Here is a 24,069-nt window from a genome sequence, read left to right as displayed (position 1 = left end):
CCATGAGGTGGGACAACTAAGTCCCCAGGAGGAACAGGGAGGACGGGTGGAGCCTGCTTCAGCCTACAGTCATGGCTCAAAACTCAAGAGTCTACTTCTGACCCTGACAACATGAAATCATTTGCCCTTCATGTCCTGAGTTTTCCCAGTACTAAAAAGGGACAGGAACTGCCATGACCAGCATTATGAAAGCGTTCAAAGGGTTACTGAGAAGACAAAACGTACAGACTTGGGCTGGCCAGGGCTCCCTATCAGGACGATTCTGAACACCTCTCACACAACACTACCAAAAGAATTCAATTCTATTAGGCCAATTTTCTAGAAAATAAAGAAAGAGAAAAAGCTCCATTTTCTATTTGTAATGATGAGTCTGATAGTGTCTTCTTTTCTATTTCGCAAATTCTGTTTGCCTAGATCATTTCTAATCACTCCCCTGATTCTTTGTAAATGTTGCAAAAGTAAGGGGGCTCCAGGAAGCAGACATAAATCTTTAAGGCAAGTGGGGAAGGGAGGTTGCCACTGCTCCTCTGAAGCACAGGAGCTTACTGTAGCCTTAGTTGAATTAAGGAGATTTGCTTAGGTGACCTAAGCCTGTCAGAGGGTCTAAATTCCTGCCATACATGCAGCTGGCAAAAGTAGAACTTCTTGATTCATTACAAAGCTTCATATCTCCCAGCCAGAATGTCCCTAACAATACATACATCACAGGACAACAGCATAGGTGATTCTCGCAAATGCAGCAGCAGCAACCCACATACACACACTACGTAGCCCTCCAGACCCACATCAGAAACCAACAATGTGGCCTTGAAGTTAAATATTCAAACAGCTATCTTAAACATATCTTTTTTTAAACATATCTTTAAAAAGTGTCTACTCATGATAATCTTGGAAATAGCCTTATCTGTCCATAAATAGGTGAGTACATAAAAACAACACAGTAATTATACACAATGGAATACTACTCTGTCATAGAGAAGGATCAATTTGAGTTAATTGATGGATATTGCAGGATAATTGATGTGCCATAATGCTAAGCAAAATAAATCAGTCAAAAAGGTTAAATACTGTATGGTTTCTCCAACATAAGAGACCCAGTATAAATAATTTGACAGGGGGCCTGCCCCTTAGCTCAGTTCTTTAAGTGGCTGCTTCAACCAAGCAGTCAGGCTCAGGTTGCTGTGGTTCGATCCCCACAACTCAAGCCAGCCAAACCTGACCTGAAGGCATTCGGAGCAAAAAAAAATAATAATAATTTGACAAGTAAATTAAAAAGATGAATTATAGGAAAAAGGAGGTAGACCATTTAGAGATGGGAAGGGGACTTAGGGATGGAAGGGGGAGGAAAAAGAGAGGAAGGGAAAATAAAAATCATAAGATATAATGGGTATATATAACAACTCACCACAATGAAACATTTGTATTATGTATTGCAAATATGTTGAAATTAAGTAATAATGAGTGAAAAAAAAAAGTTTCTCTGCTCGCTGCTATGAGAACATCCAGGAGGACTCTGGACTCAGAGGCCACTCTCCATGGTGAAGAGCCACCTCCCATAATGAAGACTGTGTAACCATTTAATGGAAAATAATCCCAACCCTGGGAGGTTGTCAAGTGACCAGATACACCTTTCAACTCTTCACACAAAATTTTAAAATTTAACCAAAGCAAAGAGAATACAAATGCAAGAATGTTAATTCCTAAAAATCCTGCATGTACTACAGCCGACTACTGGGATGTCCATTTGGGTCCCTGAAGTTCTCATAAACTATGTAAGTAGGCATCTGACTAGACATGGGAAGCCCTTTTGTTCTCTGCCCACAAATGTCTGCTTAGTCTCCAAGATCCTGTTAGCTAACGCAGTACACAACAGCTCTGTTCAAAATCCAACAATACTGTCACTCATACTCTGAAGCCAAATGCTGTGACCATCTCAGTGGCTAATAAGGGCAAGTCAGCTCATCTCTGTGTGGTACTTCTTCCCATAAAGAATATGTTATTCTTCCAGTTCAACTAGTTTATGAGAAAGCACAACAAATCCTAAGAGTCTAGAAAATATTTTGTAAGTAAAAATGCCATAGAAACATAGAAGAACAATGATAGGTAATGGCAATTCAATGAAACTTGATATGCTCAGGGCCTTAAACCAAAAGAGTAAGGCAAGATGGTTCAGAAAAATTAAGACAGCCTCTTGTCACAATGAAAACCTACATGAGTCTCGGAGATACTTGGCCTCCAGTCACCAAGGATAAACAAAGAGTTGCTTAGCACAATTCACAGGATGCTCCTTCACAGACAAAAAGGTCTGCCAAGATCCAAGAAACCAGAACACTGCCAAGTCTTCACCTTCTTCACATACAACATGTATATTCCCACCATTGTTCAGAAAATACAGAACATCATTCACTTATCTTAATCTTCTCTAGGTAGAAGCTATTCAGAACATCAGATTTTGCTAATGGGGAGTAAAAATATTTTTCCCATGCAATTAAAAAAACCTTATTACTAAAGAGAAACAATTAATATCATAGGCTACATTCAAATCAAGACTTGGTTTGTGAATATAACAGGTACAAAAAGCCTTAAGATTAACTCTTGTAAAAAGTCAAATCCCAGGGGTGCCAGGGAGATGGCTCAGTAGAATAAGTGCTTGCCTGGCAAGTGTAAGGGCCTGAGTTCAATCCCCGGTTCTGCCAAAAAAAAAAAAAAAAAAAAAAAAAAAAAGTTAAATCCTATTCCATTCCATTGGGAAAAGAAGACCCAGACTTGGTTGTCCAGTCATTTAGATGCGGTGAGCCAAGGACCCACAACTGATTACAGTAGCTTTTAGTACTGCCTCACTTACCTCTACATTGCCCAGAGAACCACGTCTTCAGGCTCAGCTGCACTCAAGTACCAAGTTAGAAACTACTGCACTCTACTACTTCAAAGTTTAAGCTGCGGTGACCTCCCATAAACAAACTGAAACTTCAACAGTGAAATATACTGCATTTAACATGAGTTCCAAAGGCAGCGACAAAGACAAATTTAATTAAACAATGACAAGGTAAAAGAAAAAAAGAGAGACACCCTTTTTTTGTGTTAACTCCAGCAAGCTCTGCCTGCAAGTAAGACTCAGGAATTCTTTCTCTCCAATGCTAGGTATAAAGATACAAAATTATACTGCGGGGCAGGTAACAATACAAACACCTCAAGTGTCCAGAGGCCTCTTCATAATTACCACTTGAAGAGGCTCAGAAATGATGGTGAAAGTGACACATAAGGAAACATTAACCTTTGTTTTGGGTTCAAGACGGTGCTTGGAACACAATGGCTTTCGAGAATCATTGCTTGAATAAGATCTTACTAGTAGAACTTTCTGGGAGAGATCAAAGAGGGTGGCTATTAGATTTTTTTTAACCAAACAAATGAAAAAGATTGAAAAGTTAAAAATGTGTATGTTCAAATTACAGGTTTAAAAAATTATTATCATGTCAAACTTAACTACAAAATCCTTAAATGTTAAGAAAGACTCCGTAAGCTTCTCAGTAAGGAAGGGAGGGAGGAAGGGAGGGAGGGAGGAAGGGAGGGAGGGAGGGAGGAAGGAAGGAAGAGGAAAGAAAAAAAAAGGCTTTGCAAAAATAACACATAACCTCCCTGCTGAGGGTGCCTAAAAATAGAACACAGCTAATGATGATCCTTTAAGTGGGTAGGTTAAAGATGGGTCTCCTAGCACTTGAAAAGGCAGTCTTATCCAGGCCTGGTTTTAATCAGAAATTTTTAACTATGAACCTTGGGCTTCAGCTGCCAGGCTCATGAGACTGACTTGAATTTAGTCCATAGATGCTTCCGATACAAAAAGAAAAGTGCTAAGCTCTGAGGTTGTGTAGAATGGCAGGAAATGCTTTTGAGTTTTTCAACAAAGTCAAACCTGGCCCAGACTAAGTTTGTAAGAGGAATGACTTCTCTGATATACGTATCTGATATATATATATTCTTTCTCAAAACTTCCAGAAAGAATGGACCAGATTACAACAAATCTAGAAAGGAGAAAGGGCTAATCCATGGTGATGTCCTATAGAGAAAGAGCCGAGTTCCAGCGAGAACCTGGGCCATTGTCAACAGTCTATCTTCCTATAGACAAATGACGGCAATGCAAAATCACATGTCCATAGACATCCAAGTGAATTCCAGTAGAGGGACAGCCCCTTCGCCCATAGAAAAATCTGCCTCAAGTAGGACATTCACTTAAATATTCCTGATCTATATATGTGTCTCTCCATTGGTCTTCTAACAGATTGTAAGGTATCACCTTTATATTTGTATGACAGTCATGATTATGCTTTGGTTTGAAAACTGTTTTTAATTCTTAAAGAGTCTTTCTTCAAGGAGATCAACATTGAAATAAGTTAAAACATTTACTATTCTAATCTAAATCTTACTGATTTTGATGAAAGCACACAGTAACAGACAATAATGATACACAGAACAAACTGAAGTCTGTCACTTGCTGATCTTAAATTGTAGTGTGCCTCCCCTATCCTGTGAAACTGACCACAGTCCTAAGTAGAGGCTCACCACATTCCTTTTCCATTACAGACTCCACATTTAAAACCCAGTAGGTGTCCCCACATTCCCTCTGATGCTGATGACCATAAATACTATTGGTTTTGGGTTGAATTACTTAGCATTTTTCTGTTTCATAAAGATATTATGTTTATCAAGAAGCTAAAATACAGAGCTGGGGATTTAACTCAGTGGCACAGCGCCTGCCTAGAAAGCATGAGGTCCTGAATTCCCAGTACCCCCCCAAAAAAGAAAAAAGAAACTAAAATACTTCTATCTGCTAATTTCCTTGTTGCTCAAGAAAATTCTTACAAGCATGTTATTACCATGTCAACAAGTCCATATTATTCATTCTTCTATTTCTTATCTTTCAACTACAATTATTCATTTCTGCCTTTCTCTAATCCTCAAGTTAGAGTTAAGTAACGTAAGGACATTAAATGCTACTAAGCCATGAATTCTTGATGTTAGCTTGAAATGCAAGATAGCTCTATTTTAGTATCAACGGATGTTTTAAATTTCTTAAAGCAAAGTTTTATTATTAAATAATATGGCATTCTCCCTTCTAAAGCAGAGTTCACATGGGAGCCTCATAAAATGGCCCACTTTAGCTATCAAATCCAAAAAGCTGAAGACAAGAAATATGCAGATTCTCTCCAAACTATTTTAGTAGCTAGAAGCATATGTTATACTAATCACTTCAAATATCTTCAAAATCAAATTCTAATTCACTTTTGCTCTAAAAGGGTTAAAAAAAAAAACCAGTAAGCTCAAAGAAGCACAGGAAAGCTACTGCTGCCTGGTCATCTGAGCCTAGCGACATGCTGAGCAGGGAACCTGACTTAGCCAGTGGTTTGGTGTTCTACAGGGTCACACCTGCCTCCCCCAAGCTGGCACAAAGCATATGGAGAATTCCTCTGGGGATTTTCAACCATATCAAGGTTCCCAACAAACAGCCCTCCATATGATTGATCCTCAGCTATGCTTCCCAAAATAACTTGTTCCCGTGGTGCCTGGGTAATTATGCACAAGATGTGGCTTCATGACAGGACACAGCCAACTGTTGCTCTGTTCTAGGCAACAGCTCCATGTATTGTACTTTGCTTACTATCTTCTTTGGGGTGAATTCTAGCTTAAGAAAAGCACATGGGTGTTTCCCCCCTCAGCCCACTGGCAACTGGGGAAGCAGCTTGTACTACACAGACAACAAAATATTCTTTAATTCAAGTTCACCATACTGATACTATTTCCAGGGACCCAAAAAAATGGCTGCCTACACACGGATAGAAGTATTCATTTAGAAGAAAACTGCCTTCTGTAATACACCATATTCTCTGCCTTGTGGTCCCAGACCATAGTCAGGTACCTTCACAGCTTTTCCTACATATGGGGAGAACCCCGATGAACGTAAGGGGTGAACCCCAATGAGCATACAGGGTAAAAGCAGGAAAACTCACTCCATACCAGAGGCAACCAGGCTAGTATTTCTCCAATCATGAGACTATCTGCTGCTTGGAAGTGTTCATGAAAATATATAACAAAGGAGGGCTGGCCAGATAGCTCAGCAGACTAAAGCCCCTGCTTAGGCAGAGCTTAGCGGCTGGGGTTCTATCCCCGGCATATTGTGCCGGCCCTGACCCCAGGGCACGCTGAGACAGCAAGTGAGATTGGGCATGGTGGCACTCGCCTGTAATTCCAGGGCTTGGGAGGCTGAAAACAGGAGGATAATTATGAGTCCAATATATGTAGTGAGACCCTGCAGACTCTGTACTGAATACATTAAAAAAAAAAGAAAATGTACAACAAAGTTTTTGTGTCCTGAGACATGTCAGACAATTAATTAAACCAAAGCATAAAGCAAGCTACCATGTAGGATAGCAAAATGTTAACGCTTCTTTTCTCTGAGTTGTGACTTTAAAAATTTTTTACCTACATATTCAACAATGAACATGTACTCCTTATGCAATCATTTAAAACTAAATCTTACAAATAAAAAAATAAAAATACATCTATTAAAAGCACTTGGTACAGGATCTCAGGACAAATCCTGAGGGCATTTCACTGACCTTCTCAGACCAAAAAGCTACAACTCTTGTTGCATAGGTCCTGCTTTACCTTGGTCTTAACCATCCAGTAGAAAAGTATGAAGACGAAATATAAGAAATAAAGCCATGCTGTTAAGTTGAGCTGTGGGGGACTCAGGTCAATAATTTCTGACATTGCCAGTTAAACAGAAGACCCAATGCTATTATGGTCTACTGGACTCTTTTAGAATATTTTGCTGAGTTTACACACCTATAATATTCAATAACGGAACTTAGAAAAAATGGGGTATACCTATGAATGTCCATTTTGTATCTGTGTATTCAAAGTGGTTAGGATAGATATATAGTTGCATTCTCTTAATGAATAGAATGATTTGTTCTAATGGTGTTTGTAAATAGGACCACAAGTCCACATCTTGTACAGCAATTAACCACTAAGAAGAATATATGCAGTGTATTATTTGTTGAAACTGTACTTCCAATTTGATTTGAAACTGTCTCATTGCTATCTGTTTATCAATAAAACTTTGGAAAAAAATTAAAAAAATAAAAATTTAAAAAAAAAAGCACTTGGGTGTAGCTCAGTGGCAGAGGACTTGCCTAGCAAGCATGAAAACATAGGTTCAATCCCAGCACCACAAAAAACACCCAGCGAAAACTGTGTAACACTCACAAACCTAGATTAACAATCTATTTTCCCGCGTCCCTGACTATCTGAATTATGCTGGCTAGCCTTTCTACATTAATACTCTATACTCCTATATGAGGAGGGAGCATTATTTAAGCTGGACATAACCCAGAAACCTTAGCTTTCTGAAGTTCATCACTCAACAAGATGCTACTTTATTATGCTTTTTCAAGTTTCATATTAAAATTCCTATTTTGACATCACACTTTAAAATCCCAATGGAGCAGATACACACTGTCTGAGTTCTAGGCCCACAGAAGAAAAATCCTCAGAGCCCTTTGTATCCAGTTACCTAGGTGCCAGTTACAGCAATAGACCTCACTGTCACACATCAGGAATCTCTGACATGGCTTTGCCTGCTTTCTGCCCAAGTCCTTAAAGGACACAAGGGACAATCCCACTTATGTCTCACCAGGGAAAAAGGGACCATAAATGTCTCATTAATAGTAATTTTACCATAGTAAACATACCTACAATGACTTCACCCCCAGATTTTCAAATGCCTTAACACAGACTTTTCCCCTCCAGTACTAGAGATCAATCCCAAGGCTTCCACAGGTTAGGCAAGCAGTCTACCATTAGGCTACACCCCTAGCCTTTTTTATTTTATTTCTGATATAATCATAAGTCGGGGGTCTCACTCAGTTGTTCAGGGCAGTCTCAAACTTACAATCCTCCTGCCAGTTTTTTAAATAGCTGGGACTGTAAGACATGTACCGCCATACTTGGTTTCATAATTTTGAGAACATATTCAAACTGCTAGAAGCACAAAACTGGAAACCTTTGATAACTGATTCAGATATCAAAATAATGTATGACTGTCTCAGTCACTTTTCTCTCATTGTTGGGACAAAATACCTGACACCCAAAATTAGGGAAGGAAAGGTTTACTCAGCTCACAGCTTGTGGAAGTTTCAGTCCATAGTTGGCTGGCTCCAAGGCAGGCTAGCACATGGCACAGGGCAGCAGTTCATGGTGGCCATAAACAGCAAAACAACAAGAGCAAAAAGGGAGAAGCAGAGACAGCAGAGAGCAAGCCTCTCCCTTCCTCATATTGCTTTCTGACTATCTGCCCCAAAGTAGGTGTAACACTCACACCTGTAATCACAGCAGCATTTACACTCACAATCCCAGCATTGGATCATGAATTAAACACAAACACTAGAAGCCTGACCCAGTGACTACCTGAGACTTTGGGAGGATAGCTAGATACAAACCATAACAGTAACTATTAAGCTTTTCAGATGCCCAAAACAAGCATCTTCAATGCCTAACACAAATTTATACAAAATTGTTTGTGATGTATAAGTATATATTTTTATAAAATCATACACACTGCATATAAAACACCAAAAATATGATGGAGACATACATTTTAAAGGATGACCTGACCCCACTGTTCCTCCAATCTCTGAGCTCACCCCCCCATAGCTATCTACAAGGTTGTCTTCTAAAAGATTTGTGAATTGGGTGATTCAGAAATTACTACAGTCCTGGTGTATACATTTATCAAAGTATTAGAAATTTGACTTAAGGCTGGGGAGATGGCTCAGTAGAATAAGCGCTTCCCTGGCAAGTGCAAGGGCCTGACTTCAAACCCAAGTTCTGCCAAAAAAAAATAAAGAAATTTGACTTCACCAATGTTTACATTTTTTAAAGATCAGAAATTGGTTAATACCTTGAGAAATGCAACCCTATCCTTCATGTACATTACTCAGGTTCTGGCATTATTTTGACCTTATTTTTCTATGAGGTAGCCTTGCACACTTCTTTGTGAGGATGACCAAGGATGACCAACTGGTGTTTAAACTGGGTCACTTCTAAGAGTCAAAAGAGGTTATATTTATAACCCTCTGGGACAACAGTCACAGAGTAGGACTATTCTGAGCAAACCTGGATACAGGGTCACCCCACCTCGACAGTACTCCTCTCTCCATTATTTCATCTCATAAAGAGTAGGGTCATGAGAGGTAAATGCCTTTCTCAAGGTCACAGACTACTGTGAGGCGTCTCATTCATTCTCTCACCATTTAAAGTTAAAAGTAATCATGGAAGGAAAATGGTAGCCCTAGAACTACTAAAAGCAGATAGATGACCTTCTCTTTTCCAGGGATACCCTGGAAACACACATCTAAGAGGCTGAAGCGCTGCTCTGTATGTCCATAAAATCCCAAGAAGAAGTTGTGGCAAGATGCCCTAAAAAATAACCTTTCCTGAAGAACACTTTCAGTGTTCCTTCCTCCCTCTGGCTGTTCTCAGGGAGGTGGAGAAAATAAAGATGCAGAAGTATCAAGTTCAACATCTTCAGACATTATTCTCAATGCCTGCCTCAAATTCATGCTTGCTGCTTAAAGCAGGAACAGTAGTGGCCAAGACACTGTAAGAGGCTTTGCAGAGAACACAGGCTTTGTGGAGGAGAGGGTCAGTTCACAGGATCAGCTCATAGTGGGAGGGAACTACTACACCCTGTGTGCACGTATATCCTTACAGCATGGATGGATGCTCAGGGCACTGTCAGCTAACTCCCACATCTACAAGATGCCAAAGTGCAGCTCTACCCTCTTCTCCCTACTGAGCCTGAAAGTCATCAGAATTAGACAACCAGGTTATTACCTCTAAAAGGTCACCTTTAAAACACAAGATGTGATCAAATATTACAGTGTTTAAACTTTTAAAAAATTATGATAGTAAAATATTGCCACTAATCCCTTCAAAATACTCTGCTGTACTTCAAACACATGCTACAGTAGTTTCCGCTTTCTGGAGCAGTTCTGGAAGTTCTCCTTCATATATTTAGTTATACTGTTGTAGCTACTTCAATATATTGAATTCATTCAAAATGTTTACTTTTCATGGTCATTTTGACTTTGGGGAAAAGCCTGAAGTCACACAGAGACAGATCTGGTGACTACAGTGGACAAGAGCACAGTGTGGTGCTTGTACAAGCCTGCCCTTCTGCTGGGTGGCTTTTGGTAGCAGCATCCACTGTATTTTTTACTGTAAAGACACTTCCAAAACAGCGCTTCCACATCTGCTCTCAGAAAGTAGCAAGCATGATAGGATGTATGTTCAAAATGAAAGGCGTATTTTGAAGATGATTAACAGCAATATGTCTTTTACTATAACAATTTTTTTTTTTTCAGAACTGGGGATTGAACTCAGGCCCTTGCACTTGCCAGGGAAGCGCTTATTCCACTGAGCCATCTCCCTGGCCCTATAATAAATTTTTAAAATTTAAATGTTCACTATATTTTTCAAGCACATTTTGGTGATTCTGAAAGGTAGTTCTTGGTCATCTGTATCCTCTTAAGAATAAAATATAACATCAAGAGAATCAACAATTATTCATGGGGAGGCTGAAAAACAGGAGAACCACTATGAGTTCGAACTGCGTAGTAAGAATCAGCACAAAATAAAATAAAATAAAATAATTCAGAAAATCTGGGGCCTGGGGATGCTGTGTGCCAGGAGATAAGATACAAAGAACTCTTAAAGTTCATCAGTGAGAAATGCACATTTAAAAATGGACAAAAAGGGGCCAGGGCGACAGCACAGCGACATAAGCACCTCCCTGGCAAGTACAAGGTACCAAGTTTGAACCCTAGAACTGGAAAAAAAAAAAAAAAGCCTAGTCCTGACAGTTAAAGTATGGAATGGAATCGTTAGCATCTCCATTATACTAGAAACTTCCAACTGTGAGACAAAACCAGGTCTTTGTAATTTACACAAAATTCTGTGTGCATTTTCCTGCTACTACTTCCTTATATTCAATCACCAGTGGATAAGTTACTTCATGTCCACAGATAAAAAATAATAATGCTCACCACTCACAATTACTGTGAAGATCAAACAATAATATGTGGTTAAAATAGTGCCTGGAAATTCTCAGTAACATTTACTTCTCTGCTTTATACAGTGATACTAGGGATGATATATACCCCCAAAAAACACAAATGTGCTTTTTTAAAAATCCACTGGTAAAACTGGATACATGAAAATATCACTTTTATTGTCTAGTTGGAACATTTCTGGTATTTATGTTACAGTGAGGGAGGAGTATACAATAGAATAATCAGCTGCCTCTTATTTTATAAAACTTCAACTATAGGATAGAAAAATTAGCCCATAAAATGTAAAACACAGAGTTTGTCTTGTTGCAACTCACACATCTCTCCCTACAGACTCTCACCTCCTCTCAAAAAATGTCTTTGCTTCCAAATTTTAAAAAATTTTAATCTCTAGGGATGAATCTCTAAACTGATGCAATTCTTTTTTTTTTTTTCCTCCGAATGCCTTCAAGGCATGACTGGCTGGCTTGTGTTGTGGGGATCGAACCACAGCAACCTGAGCCTGACTGCTTGGTTAAAGCAGCCACTTAAAGAACTGAGTTAAGGGGCAGGCCCCCAAACTGATGCAATTCTGAGTATATCTTTTACCATTTTCATGAGTGGTATTCTCCATGACCCAAAGTAATTTTATGTAGCCCAGAGTAGCTGGAGTGTGGAGCGCAGACTAGCCGTGAACTCGCGGCAATCGTCCTGCCTCTGCCTCCCAAGCACTGAAATTGTAGGCATCTGCCACCACACCTCGCCAAAGTAATTATATTTTTAAAAATCTTAAAACAGCTGCATGAGGACAATAACTTTACTATCTTAATTTTATAAAGGGTAAAACAGAAAAAAGAAGGTTTATCTTGGAGTTGTATTGTACAGTTGGTATGCTAAGATGAAACTGTTTTAAGTAATCCTCACATATTTTTAATGAAGTGTTCCTCAAAAAAGCCAATCACTGGCCATTCCAAGTCAGAAGGATTTTATGTCACAGACTTGAGCACACCACCATAATTAATTCCTTACAGATTCTCACTTCCTTTGAAAGTGTAAGTTGTTTCGGGAGCTGGGAGAGCTCCCATTCCACAGTGCCAAGGCCTGGCTTTCTATTCCAGCAATTAAACCCAACCCAAATGCCTGATTGAGGCTGACTGGCAAAGTTCCAATTAAACACCAAGGTGAGATTTCTCCAGAAAGAAAATCAGAATCATCCTGACAATTTAAGTGCTTCCAAGTGTCTAATACATGCACGTTTTCATCCAGAGAAGCAAGGCTTCCACACTCAGTTAATGTCACTGCTTCCTCCAGAGTCCTCTATTCTTAGCTCACTCTGTATCATCCCAGTAAATCCTCTTCCAGTTCCCTCTGCCTTACTTTCAAACTCTGTCCATGTGAGTATAACTCATGCACCTAACCGGTAGCTTTCCCCTCTGGCTGGGGAAGATAGCTCAGTGGAATAAGTGTTTGCCTGGCAAGCATAAGGTCCTGAGTTCGATCCCTGGTACTGCAAATTTTAAAAAAAGAAAAAAAAAAGTCCTTGATTAAAAAGATACTTTTTAAAATCTCCACAAACCTTAATACTCTCCTTGCTTTCTGAAATAAATACTAAAGAAATTAGTGATATGGCAAGAAATGATTGGAAGTTAGTTTTATGGCCTTGCTATTTTGTAGTACCAGCTAAGGATCTGGAATATAATGATTCAATAGTGATAAAGTGGTTTCATTGGGTTGAACCATTATAAGTTGCAATTTAGGGAGGTCAAATATATGGTTCTACCCAATATGTATGAAATATTAAAATCCTAACAATGATCAATGAGATTCCCTACTTCTAAATACTATCTTCACATCTTGCTTGACTATAATAAAGTAGCTTAAGAATGCCTTAGGACACCCAAAAGACAGGATTTCTTGATGTACCTTTGCAATGTCAATTACAGTTTATCTGTGCAAAACTCAGTTGTGTGGCTTCATGTTAAATACAGCTTCCCATTTGCCCCAAACATCCATATTCACTTATTTGTCCATTTTATCACTGAAAGTATGAGTGTTTTTTCCAAGCTAGAATTCTTTTAGCAAAAAAGTTACAATGGATATTAAGAATGATCTATTTTCAACATATATTAATTTGTAGAAATAATGCCTAACACATTTACCCCTTAGAAAACAAAAACAAATTACAGTGATGTGAACTCTGGCACCTAAGATGTGGCAGGTACCCATACTGCACATGCCAACTCTTTTCCAGCCTTCAGAATAACTCGTATCTATTCTCCATTTTTCCAATTTCATGACTGTGAAGCATACCACATCCTCAAAATGTTTTCCATGTTTTACACACAAACACACACTAAATTTATACTTATCTGAATCATAAATGAAGAAATTTTCTTTAAATGGGTGAAGATTTCCAGTCTGGAAAAAGCAGTCATTTCAATTCTAGTTTAGGTTTACCACAACTTTTAAAATAAATATGATGACACATTTTATAATTTAAAATAAATCTGCATGTTATTCTCAATTCCAAAAGCTTTAAAATCCAATTTTGCTTTTTTTTTTAATGGGTAGCTTGTCTCTGGAAGCTCAGTTTTAGAACAAGAATTAAATCAGAGAAGCCCATTATTTTAGAGACTTAAGAAAAAAGGAAAACATTTTAAAAAGCATTTTATAGCACATATGAGTTGCAGTTAAGACATTTATAGCTCAAGGCATTATAAAGACTTAAAATTATTAAAACTAAATTTTGAAATTAAGAAACTAATCATGCTAAATTTTTTCCAAGACATGATTCATAATTTCTTTATTCAAGGGGCTGGGGAGATGGCTCAGTGGAGTAAGCGCTTCCCTGGCAAGCACAAGGCCCTGAGTTCAATCCCCGGTTCCACCAAAAAAAAAAATTCTTCATTCAGTCAATGTAAGCACACATTCTGCAGCCAGGTGAGGAGCACAGGGTCTGCAGAGCAAAGCGAAAGTTCACTGTCCTGACAGACAGAGTGCATGGCATGTGACCTAAAAGGCAGGGGTCCCAGAGGAGAGGCTACAGAGGGGAGAACACCCCAGGGACACAGGGGCTGTGCATGAGGCAAAGGGACAGGTGAAACACAGAGACAGGCAATCATCAGGGTAGAATCCAGAAGAACCTTTGGGGGAAATGGGCAGTGGATAGCACAGACCCTGCCTCGTAAGCAGTGTAGGAGCTCAGAATTCTCTCCAGAAAGCAACGAAGAACCAAGACACTACACAGGAAAGCACCACAGTTAGGCTTGTGCTTTTTGTTTTTTGTTTTTGTGATACTGGAGATTAAACCCAGGACTTTCACGCTAAGTTACATCCCAGTGTTTTATTATTTTAAATCTTGAGACAGCGTCTCACTAAATCACTACGATGCCCAGGCTAGGCTCAAACTTGCAATCCTCCTGCTTCAGCCTCAGTGCTGTGACACAGGCATATATCACAACACTCAGAGTCTTGTGTCTTTTCAAGATCATTTGTGCCAGCCTCACGGAGAAAAGGCTGCAGACAAGCATGATCCCTGTAAAGGTGACAAAAGAAGTGGTCAGCACCTGACATAAGCAGGCCCCAACATGCATGACATCTTTACTACATGCAACAGAAGAAGTGGGGCCAGAGGACTTGGACGAGGCCTATTCCATGGCCCCTGGGAAGATGTTTTCCTTCTTGACAGGAACACAGCAGAACGGGCACTGTGCAAACCCCTCTTCAGCATCTCTACCAGCCTGGGGAACTGCGCACCACTACTTCTGCTTCTAAGACTAGGATGGGCTTCCCGCTGCCTGCAGACAGTGTCAACTCAATTCTTGCTCATGGGCTCCTGAAGGACCATATTCAATGAATGAACAACCAAGCCGTGACCTTTTCTATTTTACTCTTTGACAGAACTTCAGGTAGAAAAACCTACTTTCCAATCTAGAAAACTGCATAGGAGTGTGTGTTTTTCAGGTGGGAGCCTATGTTCACAGATGTGTCTGTTCAGAAAACTTTCCTCATACTTCTCCAGAAAGACCAAATGCTTCCATGTGAGATTTTCCTTCCTTTGAAATTTCACGGCACTTAGCGAGCTTTCCCTTACTCTTTGCTTTCTGTTCTTTCTGAAAGAGTCAGCCCTGTTCCCAGGGAAACGCCAACAGAGTTCTGCCTGTCCTCCAACAGTACCAACTCCTCTGCACATCCCTGTGTCCCGCCCACTCCAGCCTGTGCCTTTCTGTAGGTGTCTCCCAGCTGCAGCAAGAACTGCGGTGCTTTCTGACAGCTTTCAGAGGGTGCGTTAATTAAGGTTCCCAGCTAAGAATTATATTCGTCCTCCCACACACGTGGAATGTTATTTGGGGCGCACATTTCTTTCTTGGTGAATCTGACTGAAAAGACAAGGCAGACCCTAGCACATCATGCAGTGCCCAAGTCAAGTTACAAGGACAGAGTGATTTTTCCATCTGTGACTCCTGCGCCTGGGATTCTCACAGCAAACTAAGTGTACACATAGAAGAAGAGTCCCTAGCTAGGTGTAGAGGATTCCTAAGGCTCATAAAGGCTCTGCCTTTATCTCTTCTTTTACCCTCCATCTTATCAAGAATGTTTTCTGTTCATGAAAGCCCACTCAAAAGGCCAGTCCCCCCTCTGTAGACACAGGACTGGCACCTCAGTAGGTCACTCATTTCCCTCCACCCAGTGATGACCCATCCTGTAAATATTCATCTTTCCAGCATCTCTCCCTGGGGATACATGGATGCTCCTCAATTAGTTTCTTCGCTTCATGTCAACACCTTTGTCTTGCATTTTATGCCCAGGAGCTCTAATGGGGAGGAACATATCTGCTTGACTGGATTTGCGCACCGGCCTACCAAGGAACCACATGTGGTTTGTTTTATTTTTTGAGACAGAGTCTCACTAGGCTGTTCAGGCTGGCCTGAACTTAGAGCAATCCCCTGCCTCAGCCTCCAAAGTGCTGGGATTACAGGCATGTACCACCCTCCCCACTCAGTTTACGTGTGGTTATTTGATACTTTCTACAAACACACCAGATCACTCTTATGGATGACTTCCTCACTGTCCTATTAGCCCCTGTGTCCTGATTCTCCCTATTTTGCCCATGTGGTCTCACTTTGGGCTTCCCCCTAGAACGACCAGCCCCAGGCCCTTCCCGCACAGGTGGTCCTGAAACAGTAAGCCACTGTAGCAATGGGTTCTTCCTTGTTCAAAAGCCTCTGAAGCCTGCACTGCTGGAGAATGGCGTCCCCACTCACCTTGGCATCCCAGGCCTATGGTACTCTGGCCCTAGCCCCTCTCCAACCTTCTCTGTAAATCTGACTCTGCATCTGCAGCTTTATCACAGCCTCTCTGCTCTTCACAACTCCTCAAACACCTCCTGAGCCCACAACAACCTTGAAACACGGAGACAGGCTTCCAGGGTCCCACGCGCTGGCATGACTGCCTTGAACGCTCTCTGGGCACCCTCACCTCTGAACTTGCTTCCCAGCTCTATATCATGGGGTGAAAATACTTGAGCAAGACTGCCTTGTTAGTGCAAAAGGAGTGGGTAAAGTGTATTACATTTTGCCAATTTCTCTTCCCTTTCTCTCCCCCACAAAGGCACGCAACAGGTTTTTCACACCATTTCTCTAGCCAAGAAGACTGTCTCTCTCCCTTCCCCACTTAGCCAGTAGCTAGTTATTTCTCCAAGGAAGGCCCAACCCAAGTTCTACTTCCTTATAAGCACATTCCTTGTTATTCTCCACCTACAAGGATTCTCCTTATTTGACCTCAAATGACGTTTACTCTTTAGACAAGCATCCATCACTTAAGATCAATAATTTCTTATGTTCATTGGAGTTTTAAATCCTAACCTTACAAGTACAATGGAAGCCAGGCCTGGTGGCCTATGCCTCTAATCTCAGCACTCTGGGAGGCTGAACCAAAAGGATCTAGAGTTGAAGTCCAGCCAAGGACACTTGGCAAGACCCTGTCTCAATATACAAAAAATAAAACAAGAAAGGATTAAGGATATAGGTCAGTACAAATGATCTGGGTTGAGTTCAATCTCCATCACACACAAACACATACACACACACACACACACACACACACACACGGGAAGGGAGAAAACAAAGTGTCTGATAGGTACACAGCTTTAGTTTGGGATGATGGAAAAGTTCTAGAAGTGGATAGTGGTTAATGGTTACACAAGAATGTGAATATCCTATCATTCACAAAGGTCAAGTGCAGTGTTGGCCAGTACTAAAATTGCTTGGGAAAAAATATTGTTGCAAAAATATGATTATGATAATAGTTAAACCATTTATGGATCACATTACAGCATATAAAGCTTCTTTAATGCAAATTAGTTGAACCATTTGATCTGAACAAAGCCCACTGAGGTAAGAAAGATGAGATGTTACTTCCTTCTAGATGAACAAATTAAGACTTGAAAGCTTTAGGGACTCAGCTGGAGTCAAACAGTATCAAGCAGAGCTGACAGTCATCTAGGTCTGAGAAATTCCATCAGCTTGTTAATGTGTCCGAACAATTAGTGCCTTTTCTCCCAGGAAGAATGTGTGTCACAGAGCAGAGGAGAGGAGTCTGGGCTTCACACCCTCAGCCAGCAGCTGCTCCCATACAACCCCAGGGGCAGGCAGTGTGCACACTCCCAGCTCTTCATCTAATCCCCGCCTCTGGGCAGCCATGCCTGCACACACATCCTTCCACACTGCCTGACCACACATGGCAACATGCTAAGGCCAAACCAAGAGGTGCTACAAGGAGAACTGGTGTATCCAAAGTGGGAAGAATGTAGAACTTGAACTTCTGTAGGGACTCTGAAAAATGTCCAGAACTCTTAGAAAAGTTCATTGATGGTGGAGCCATTTAAAGATTAATACATAACAATTTTTTAAGAATGGAAACAGTATCTGAGTTTCTTAATGGCAGACTCTAGCTAGCTTCCTGCAAGGTTAAGGATAGCATGCAGCTGCCTGGGACAGTGCGCACATCAGCACAGTGGCAGTGGCAGTTCCCTCCCATGAATTCCCATGGAAGAAAAGGCTGAATGCGCAGGCCGAATGTGTTTCTTGAAGCAGAGGAAGCACGTTTCTAGATTCCAATGTGCTATAAACTTCAACAACTCCATACAGACAGCCCAAGTTACCTGAAAACTAACGTCCCTAAAACGTCCTGAGTGGTAAAAGGTCCCCTCTAACTGCAGCCATAAGCCTCATCATCCTGGTCTTTTCAGCTTGTCATTACTATTATAAATATTGTGTCTGTAATATTGAAGGGGCACTTCTCCAACCCGTGAGTTGTAAGAAGTATAATACAATCTTCTTCACAAGGCACATAGTGCTTAGGAACTAGACACTCCTTCAAGATAAGGCGGACACGCTGATGTGCCTGTATATACTCATACTAAGCCCAGCATCTTCTGCATGACCTCCTGTGAAAAGCACTGTGCTGTCACCAAGGTCTTCAGAGCAAGGCATTCCAGGAAGGATTACCCAGTCCCTGAGACTCTAAATGTGGGTATAATTAGGCACTGCATCCATTAGAACGCTACAGACGTCATCATGTGCCACCAGCATCTGTTGACAGATCGCATGCCCGGCATATCACTGAAATGGCAAGTGTAGAGAAAGCAGCCCACAATAGAAACAATGGCATCTTGTCCTCACCCCGTTCCAACAGTTTGTCTCATAGGACATAAATAGAGGCCTCTGCTCTGACTGCTGAGCTCAGGGTTCCACACAATTTCAGTGACTTGAGCAAGTCCTATACCAAAAGTGGAAAGAGTCTCTTCTAGGTCTGTCCCAATGGCCTCCGAGTAGTCTTTTGTTTTTGCTTTTCACCTATCACCTACAACATTCCAACTATCTTAAGGAAAAAACTGAATTCTCGCTTTAAACTTCTCAACATTATTTTGAACTGGGACTGGAAGTATGTCTGCTTTTTTAATAATATAATTCAAGTGCTCTACAATTACAATAATGTGGTCACAGAAAAATCTCAAACCTAAAATAAATACCATTATTCAGTATTCAAAAATATTGAAAATATATTAAGTAATTAAAAATGGCAGAAGAGGACTGGGGAGATAGCTTGGCAGTCTAAGTGCCTGCCTGGCAAGCACAAGCACCTGGGTTCAATCCCCAGTGCCACATGCTATGCCAGCACTGAGGAGGCTGAGACAGGAGGATCGCTACAAGTCTGAGCTGCGTAGCAAGACCCTGTACCAAAGAAAGACAGAAAGAAAGAAAGATTTTTAGAAAATAAATAAATAAATGGCAGAAGACATGTCAATGTGGCCTTTGGAAATTTACACTGGTTTTCACCTGCTATTGTATTGTATTTTTAAAAATGCAACAGAAACCTCCAGAAAAACTGATTTACCAAGGCTGTCTCAAAATTAAAAATAAAAAATGGACTAGGGATATATCTCAATGTGAAGGCCCTGGGCTCAATAAAACAGAACAAAAACAACCAAAACAAGCAAATGTACACAATAAAATAAGAGTAGTCTGGGCATGGTGGTGTATGCCTACAATTCCAGCAGTGGGGAGGCTGAAACAGGAGGAGCACTATGAGTTTGAGTTGTGTAAGGAGATCCTGTACCAAATACATAAAAAAAAAAAAAGAGTAGTCAACCTGTTCCATTCCTTAACTATTTTATTGTTTCTAATTAGCAAAAAGCATCTTTGAAAAAAGATGTGGGAACTGATATTTTTGGAGACAGGGTCTCGATATGTAGTTTTGGCTGTTCTTCAGTTCACTATGTAGCCCAGGCTGGCCTCAAACTTTTAGCAATTCTCCTGCCTCAGCCTCCCCTCAGTACTGGGATTACAGGTATGCATGACATACCTGCCAAGGCTGCTGGTTTTTAATTTTTTTACCCCATGAAAAATATAGCAATTAAAATTGCTGTGAAAGTTAAAAATTAAAACAACACTGAGCGCTAAAAATTAATTTTTAGTTTCTTCTTCACTAATGATGCATCAATGAATGCACTGTAATAACACATTACTAAACCTCAGGCCATAACTTTCCTTCACAGTAAGACCTTTAAAACATTGTAGCTTCATTCTCTTAATTCAATGAATAGAGGGATTTGTTCTAATAGTGTTTGTAAATGTCTGCATCTTGTACAACAAATAACCACTAGGAAGACAGTATGCAATGTGTTAATTATTGAAACTGTCTACCAATTTGATTTGAAACTGTCTCACTACTATTTGTTTCTCAATAAAATTATGGAAAAAATAAAATAAAACATGTAGCTTGATTTTGCTTTTCTTTGTAGACTCAACTTCTATTTCTCACTTCCATTCTCTTAGATAGTGATGGTAGAAATCGTAAAAAATATTGGCAGAAACTGAAATGTAGCTAAATTGGAATTTTAAAATGATATCAGTGGCTGGGGATATAGCTCAGTGGCACAGAATCTGCCTGGCTAGTGCCTGGTCCTGAGTTTGATTCCCAGTATCAATAATAATAATAATAATAATAATAATAATATAAGCGATACTCCTAAGAGGGTAGGCAAGAAAAGTGAAATCCTGATATAAAAATAATGTCTGGTTATTTGATAGTTATCCAGATAGCAGGTCTCTCTCCTTCCCACTGTGTTGGGGAAAGGTATGCAATGTGTGTTTTTTCCATCACACACATATTCCCCACATATAGTCACATGATCATCCAGAGTGGCAGCTACAAACACTTCCATGATCAACACCGATTGTTCATTTAAAAGCAGGTCCTGGGGCCGGGGATATAGCTCAGTAGAATAAGTGCTTGCCTGGCAAGTGCAAGGTCCTGAGTTCAATCCCTGGTACTGCAATAAATACATAAATAAAAGCAGGCCCTTAAAAGGGAAATCCACTGTGTCCCATGTCCAGAAAATAAGGAGGGCAAAGAGGAGCCCAAGGCCCCTCCCTGGCTCTGGCCATGACACTAACATCCTAAGGCTGGGTTTGTAGGTCTCAGTTGTCATGCCCGACCAGATAGCATCTGTGCCAGGACAAAAAGAAGGTGGGATGTAGCCTCCCGGTGAACACCCCCTATTTGTCCTAAGAGGCAAGGCTGAAACCTTGAAATAGTGGAATGTTCCATTGGGCCCCTGAGAGCGCCAACCAGGATGAGGAGGGTGCACTTGGGAGCTGGCTGACAACTTCATCCCTGTGTGCTTACCTCAATGAACTATAAATAGAGTGCGAAATAATTATGACTTTATCAGTGAGTAGTTTTCTACAGCATCCCTCCCTAAGGAGCCCAAAACACTAAATAAATTTCTTCCAATGACTGAAAGTAGCTCTGTGGGCTGAAATGAAGGCCATGTGCCTTTGGTCTCTAGTATGGGAAAAGATGGACTAAGGAGGAAAAGAACAGGGCAGCGCCAGGGAAGAGTAACCCTGTGGCCAAGGTCACAGACTCAGTGGGGGTCAGGAGCAGACCTGAGTCTCTCAGACTCTAGCCTCACGCAGGGAGGTGTGAGGAACAGCACTACCACACAGCACTCTCCTTCAACGTTTTTTGTTTTCCAACTCCTGTGTTACACACACACGCGCACGCACGTGTGCCCGGGGTCCTGCCTATTCCTGGGCGTGCTTTCCATTCTGACGGGGACTTAGGGACCAGACATCATCCCCCTGGGCGCCCTCGCTAGTTGCTCCGCTGGTGGCGCCCAGGAGCGGGAGCCTGGGGGCTCCGGGGCAGAGACGCGCGGTGGGGCCCCCTGACCTTCCTCTGCTGTTTCTCCCAGGCCGGGTCGAGGAGCAGGTCGCGGTCCCATTCCTCCTCCTGGATCATGTACTCATCCTCGTCGTAGACGTAGTTGTACTGCACGCCGGGCTCTATCTGGTTCATGGTGCTTGGCGCAGGTGGTCGGGACTGTGGCGGGGCGCGGACAGATGCACAAATGGACTGGCAGAAGCGCGGCGGGGCCGGCGGGCTAGCAGCAGACGGCAGACAGGAGGACAGGCAGACAGACGACCTTCGCGCGGCTCCTCGCAGGCGGCACGCCGGGTTGCCTGGGTCTCAGCGTAGCACGAGCTCCAGGTGGAGTCGCCGCGCGCCGCTTAATAGCCCCGCCGTGGGTCACGTGTTAGTTTGGCCCCGCCCACCAAGGTCCCGCCCAGGCTCCGCCCCGCCGAACACGTGCAACCGCAGCCCTCGCAGTCCCCGCCCCCCTGCTAGCCCAGCTGTTCAGCGCGCGTTGGCCTCGGGGTCTCCGGAGCTGTGAGCCGCTCGGCCAAGCCGCGTGCACCCCGCCGCCTTCTGTCGCGAGGCGGTGACCTGCGCGTGGTGGCCCTGAGTGGGCGGGGTCTTAACCTCTGGCAGCACTTCCAAGTTTGCCAGATTCGTGTTTTCCTATTTCCACGTGTTCGCTGGCTATGACACAGTCCAAAGGAGTGAAGTTTAAAAGCCCAAACACCCCCACTTTTCTTCTCCTCGGCTCCCTGCTCCCACTTGGGGAAATCAAGGCAAAGGACTTGGACCAATAGCATAGAAATGTCAGGAACCGGGCCCAACGCAGGAAATGTCAGTCCTCACCTGCCAGCCATAAATTTAGGGGATTTGAGGATGGAGGCTGAGCAGCCAGCTCCGCCTACAGCTCTCTGTTGTCCTGAGCCGCAGCGCTTACCGCTTTTCATCCCGGTGGTGCTGTTTAGCTGTTCCCCTGCCACGATGCTGCTGAATTTACATCAGCGACGTATTAAGCATCTACTGTAAATCAGACGTATCTGAAGGCGGAGGAGACTACAGGATCTTTCAAGGATCAGGGCTTCTAATTTGGGTTTTGTTTGTTTGTTTGGCAGAACTGGGGATTGAACTCAGGCCCTTGTGCTTGCCAGGCAAGTGCTTATTCTACCGAGCCATATCCCTAGACCCCAGGGCTTCTAATTTGTTGACATGTTTCAAGATGAACGTATGCCTGTGATAACCATGTTTCTAAGAAGTTTCATTGTTTTGGACTTTCTGCAGAAAGACTTGGACAATTAGCAAATGCACTGCATTACATTTTTTAAAAACATCCTTTACAGGATGTAAACCCCCGGTAGGCAGGGACTTGGATTTGCTCACATTGGCCATCCTCAGCAACTTCACGTGTCTACTACACAGTAGTTGCTTGAATACCTGTTCAAGGAAAAGGTACTCTGCAAGAGTAATTGGGCTAATTTGCTTGATAAATTGCAACAATTACCCAAAAAAAAAAAAAAAAAAAAAAAAAAAGGAAAGAAAGACCCACAAAAATAGTATGACGTTAGTCTCCCAAAATTAACCCTTGGGGACTTCAGATTCCAGAAGAGACAAAAATAAATAGTGCCAAATTTATCAACCTGTCTAAAATAACTAAAACATACATGAAATAAAGGTTTTCAAGATTTTGTCATTAGGCAAGAAAAGATAATTTTCTGAATGACAGGAAAGAAATAACAGAGGCGTTAAGATTGTCCATGGTATAATGCATGGGAGAAAATACTGAGCCCAGGGAAAGAAGCACCGGAAGGGACTGAAGAGTGATCATCTGAGCTTATAAAGAGCTAAGAATAATAGCTCCTGTTTACATCAGCGGGGGGCGGGGGGGACACACAATTCAAGCAACTTCACAATTCAAAGATTTGACAGAGTACTCAGAAGTGGGCGGAAATTAGCTCTTGACTAAATGTTGTTTTGTCCTACCTTAAAAAAAACTTCAAAAGCAAGACATGAAAGAATCAAACTGTTTCCAAGTAACTTAAACGTGTCCCAGAACAAAGCTTAGAAGTACCTACAGGAGTATAAAAACAGTCAGCACTCAGCAAAGTAAAATCTGCAATTTCTCTAGAGGACTGTAGAGAAGCCCTGGGGATCTGCAATCCACATGATTATTCCACAGAACATGTTTGTAAAGAAGCTACCCAAGGCCAAGCAAAGAAGCACTTGAAAGGATTAGAGGGATGGTTGTAAAGCATTCATGCAG

General features: G+C 41.6%; 1 protein-coding gene across 1 annotated transcript in view; it reads right to left on the bottom strand.

The window, feature by feature from the left end:
• Positions 1 to 22,193, bottom strand: part of Actn2 (actinin alpha 2) — a 76,009-nt gene extending 53,816 nt beyond the window's left edge. The window contains exon 1 of the mRNA XM_004640844.3: positions 21,846 to 22,193. Within this exon, the coding sequence (XP_004640901.1) occupies positions 21,846 to 21,971 (126 nt within the window). The 5' untranslated portion in view covers positions 21,972 to 22,193. The remainder of the gene's footprint in view (positions 1 to 21,845) is intronic.
• Positions 22,194 to 24,069: the final 1,876 nt, after the last annotated feature.

This window comes from Octodon degus, unplaced genomic scaffold (genome assembly GCF_000260255.1).
Source record: "Octodon degus isolate 3935 unplaced genomic scaffold, OctDeg1.0 scaffold00127, whole genome shotgun sequence".
Taxonomy (NCBI): Eukaryota; Metazoa; Chordata; class Mammalia; order Rodentia; family Octodontidae; genus Octodon; species Octodon degus.
The sequence above is the reverse complement of the archived record's forward strand: the minus strand, read 5'-3'. Positions and strand labels throughout refer to the sequence as shown.